The 3,969-nt window shown below is 34.9% G+C and overlaps 1 protein-coding gene across 1 annotated transcript in view; it reads left to right on the top strand.

Moving 5' to 3' along the window:
* Positions 1 to 3,023, top strand: part of LOC107297574 (ATP-binding cassette sub-family C member 8-like) — a gene marked incomplete at its 3' end in the record, with an annotated part of 33,786 nt that extends 30,763 nt beyond the window's left edge. The window contains exons 13-15 of the mRNA XM_015826934.1: positions 37 to 121; positions 1,255 to 1,335; positions 2,886 to 3,023. Of these exons, the coding sequence (XP_015682420.1) occupies positions 37 to 121; positions 1,255 to 1,335; positions 2,886 to 3,023 (304 nt within the window). The remainder of the gene's footprint in view (positions 1 to 36; positions 122 to 1,254; positions 1,336 to 2,885) is intronic.
* Positions 3,024 to 3,969: the final 946 nt, after the last annotated feature.

The raw sequence follows: 3,969 nt of genomic DNA, 5'->3' as shown, positions 1-3,969 counted from the left end.
CACATGAATTGACAATTACCCTTTTTGTTTCCACAGGTATAAAGCAGTAATTGATGCTTGCTGTCTTCAGCCTGATATTGACATACTACCTCATGGAGACCAAACACAGATTGGAGAGAGGGTTAGTGACTATGTATAATTATAAAGCATTAAGCACTCAAAGGTTATCACATGGTCTTAAATCTATAACTGGTGTTTGTGAAAATGGCTTTGTACAGCAAACTCAGTTTCAGATCCTTAGGATGAAGGTTTATACAGTACTTAATACACAGTGTTACAGCCTTTCTTCTATCTGCCATATCTCAACATCTCTGGTGTCTCTAGCACTGACTGAAATACTATATTGGGAAAGTATATTTAGTAAACAAAACAACATTTTTTTCATTATCTAGAAAGCATTTATGACAGTTATGTTAGAATAGTCCAATTAAAGTAAGAAGTAGAAAGGCACTTGTTAAAAAACATGGAATATATTTCCTTACTGAAGGCTGAAATAATGAAAAAAGAAACTTATTCTGCCTTAGGTACCAATGACAATTTTCTCATAATCTAGAAACTCAAATATTCAAACAGTTTGGGTCATCTAACAGCAATAATCTAGATTTGTTATTCATTATTCATCTAGACATTTCATTCATTGCTTCAGTAGATCTAGATTTGCAGTTGATGTTCTTTCATGGACATGGTAGTATCAATAGAACATATAAGGGCTAAAATACAATATTAAAAGATAAAGAAAAATATTAGAATGTTAGAGAATGTCCAAGGAACAATAGAAGACATTGAGGCTGAGCTATGCCACAGAAGTTTACCTTTGATATGTTAATTCTTTGCAACATCCATGTTAATGTATAGAATTGTCAAAGGACAGCTATATGAACTATTGCATTTTAACTTGCATTGATTTATATAATTTCTAAGTCATGAATACAATAATCCTGACTAAGCTGTTACCTCAGTCTTACTTTTCCAGCTGTATCTTGGGAATAATTACCATTGATTAATGGGATGAATAATTGAATGATGAAATACATTGTATTTTAGAAATAATATATACATTATTCAGATATAATTAGGGTGTTTTTTTAGAATGAGTATGTAAATTCTGATTAACTTGATTAATAACTTTTGATACTTTTGACTGGTTTACCTTTTAAGCATACCTTGAAATGTACGGTTGGAAAGCATAATTGGAACAATAATGTCTCAAAATTGTATAGGTTTCTAACTGAATTATTTTATCTTTTCCCCAAGGGTATTAATTTATCTGGAGGTCAGCGCCAAAGAATCAGTGTAGCAAGAGCTCTTTATCAACAGACAAATGTGGTATTTCTGGTAGGTTTACTGTTACTAATTCTATCATCTAAACCGAAAAGGCTTTCTTTTCTCTATAAATGACATTCTTCAACCTAAAAACCCGACATTCCAAAATTCCTCGACTAACAACAACCAATTCTATCAAGAATTCATATTCTGGATCCTCAAAGTCAGTAGAATATTTTCCCCAGTATGATGCCAGTTCCCAACATCAGATACATCTAAGACCATCTGTCCATCTGAGTGTACAGATGAATTCTAGAAATAATTCTCCATTGTTATTTGTTCCATTTATTTCATTTAGTCTATGATAAACTAGACCGTAGACATCACAAATTACTACTCACAATTTGCTGTAGTCATAAAATGACTACATAATGCCCTCCAGGGGAACGTTGCTATGATAGAGAAGATGCACTCCTGGGGTCCCAGTAGATGACATTGTTTAAAATGAAGGAACCCAGAGCTTCTAACCCTATCAGAATGGTCATTAAACAAGGCAGTTGCTAAACAAGAACTACCTGTAATGGCACAGGGCCAGTTATTTGCAGGACTGACTGCCTCCCCTTATTTCTGATGCAGTAGGCATGTTATTGTCTATTAATTAGGCAATGTCATCTAATGAGATCACGGAAGCATTCCTTCTCTGTCATGGCACCTGTCCTATGGATCCCCATATGTCTAGAGATTTGACCCTGACCTTGCTGGCATTCCATAAGACTTTGAAAAACTGTTTCTTTCTTAAGTATTGGGCCATCTTGTTGGTTTTGTTTTGATATTTGTTGAATAATTCAAAGCATATTGGGTAGTCTTTTTTAAATTGGCTTTAAGTTCTTTTCCTATTTTGTTTCTGTTTCTGTTGTTTGTTAATTGTCCAGAGTCATGTGCTAAGTGGATGTCTATATTAATTACTGTAGTTTAAGTGCAGGCAAGGACCCAACTTAAAGCACAAAAGTGGTTATTACAAACATTGTATACAACAAATAGTCCTTGCATGTGTGCTTTTAAGGCTTCTGCCATGTGAACCCTCTCTGTCTCAACTGGGCTTTATTAATATTCCCAGCTAGCCCAGCCTTGCAATCTGCCATTTGCAACTCAAAATCTTAACTCACTGCTTCTGAACCCTTAGACAGCTCACTGAAGACAGATTCCTTTCCTCAAAGGCAGTAATGGCATAGTGAAACCCATCCCCTAGAGCAGGGGTAGGCAACCTTGGCTCTTTTATGAGCACAGCTGGCTCAGGAATTCTGGGAGTTGAAGTCCACGAGTCATAAAAGAGCCAAGGTTGCCTACCCCTGCCCTAGAGGGACAATTTGATGCCTAAGTTAGCAAACTCCTTTCCTTCAGGCTGAAAAAAGTGAGATTTTTTTTTTAATTCTTGAATTGTCTCCTCTTTCTCTCTTACCTAGTTTTTGTAAATTGGTTATTTCCAGTATCCATATCTCATCCCAACCCATCTTGTCAGCAAGCACTAATTTTAATTCTCCTAAAATATTTAAAAAACAGAAAAACTATAGTACAGTAGTACTGAAATATCATTAGTTGGTAACATCTATTTTCTTGTTTAGGATGATCCATTTTCAGCACTAGATATCCACTTGAGTGATCATCTCATGCAAGAAGGAATTCTGAATTTGCTAAGAGCAGACAAGAAAACCATTGTTTTAGTTACCCACAAACTACAATATCTGCCCCATGCTGACTGGGTAATGAAGCTTCTTTATACTGACTTGTTAATCTTAATATTATGTTCAAAATATTGAAATGGTGTGTAGGTGTAATTCAGCAAATACCTTTAAATTGTAAAAGTATTATTAAGTACTTTTAAATTGTTCTGGTAAATTGTGCCCACTGCTACATAAGTGTGCTTAACTTTGGTTTTTATGCCTCCACCTGCCTTTAGTAGTGTTATTATATTACTGCAACCCTGGTAGATATTTGTTTTGTAACTTGGAACTGTTATAGATCCTAGTAATCCTACCCCAGATGATGCTATAACTCTCAGGGCAATTCATGCTTTATTTATTAATCTCCGATAAATAATGCAAACAACTATAAACAGCAAAATACATGTCTCATTTGCATATTTGCATGTTTAGGACCATATTTATTTGCATTAAACAGGAAAATAGGAAACTTCCCTATCTCTTCCATTACATTTAAATTATTTATAGAAATGTAGATCTATTTATGGTCTAGCTTTTAGGGTATTGCCCTCTTGGTATGATGATAATAAGAGAGAAAATATATAATATAAATTAAACTAAATTCATAATTATTTACAAAGAGTCCTGGTGATGCAGTGGTTAAAGTGCAGTGTTGCCAGCAAATCCTGCCCACAGGCTGGAGTTCAATTCTGCCGGCTCAAGGTCAACCTTCCCAAAGTCAGTAAAATGAGGACCCAGATTGTTGGGGGCAATATTTATTTATTTATTTATTTATTTATTTATTTGATTTGATTTATATCCCGCCCTTCTCCCAACGGGACTCAGGGCGGCTCACAACATATTAAAAAACATAAATACATTTGCTACCCCACCGAAGTAAAACCAATTAAAACCAAATATTTAAAGTTGTGCTGTTTAAAAATCACTCCTAAAATAAACCCGATTTAAAATCCTCCCTAGGCCAGGCCCGCTTGCTGAAAAAGCC

This window comes from Protobothrops mucrosquamatus, unplaced genomic scaffold (genome assembly GCF_001527695.2).
Source record: "Protobothrops mucrosquamatus isolate PMUCROS unplaced genomic scaffold, P.Mucros_1.0 scaffold3389, whole genome shotgun sequence".
Lineage (NCBI taxonomy): Eukaryota > Metazoa > Chordata > Lepidosauria > Squamata > Viperidae > Protobothrops > Protobothrops mucrosquamatus.
The sequence above is the reverse complement of the archived record's forward strand: the minus strand, read 5'-3'. Positions and strand labels throughout refer to the sequence as shown.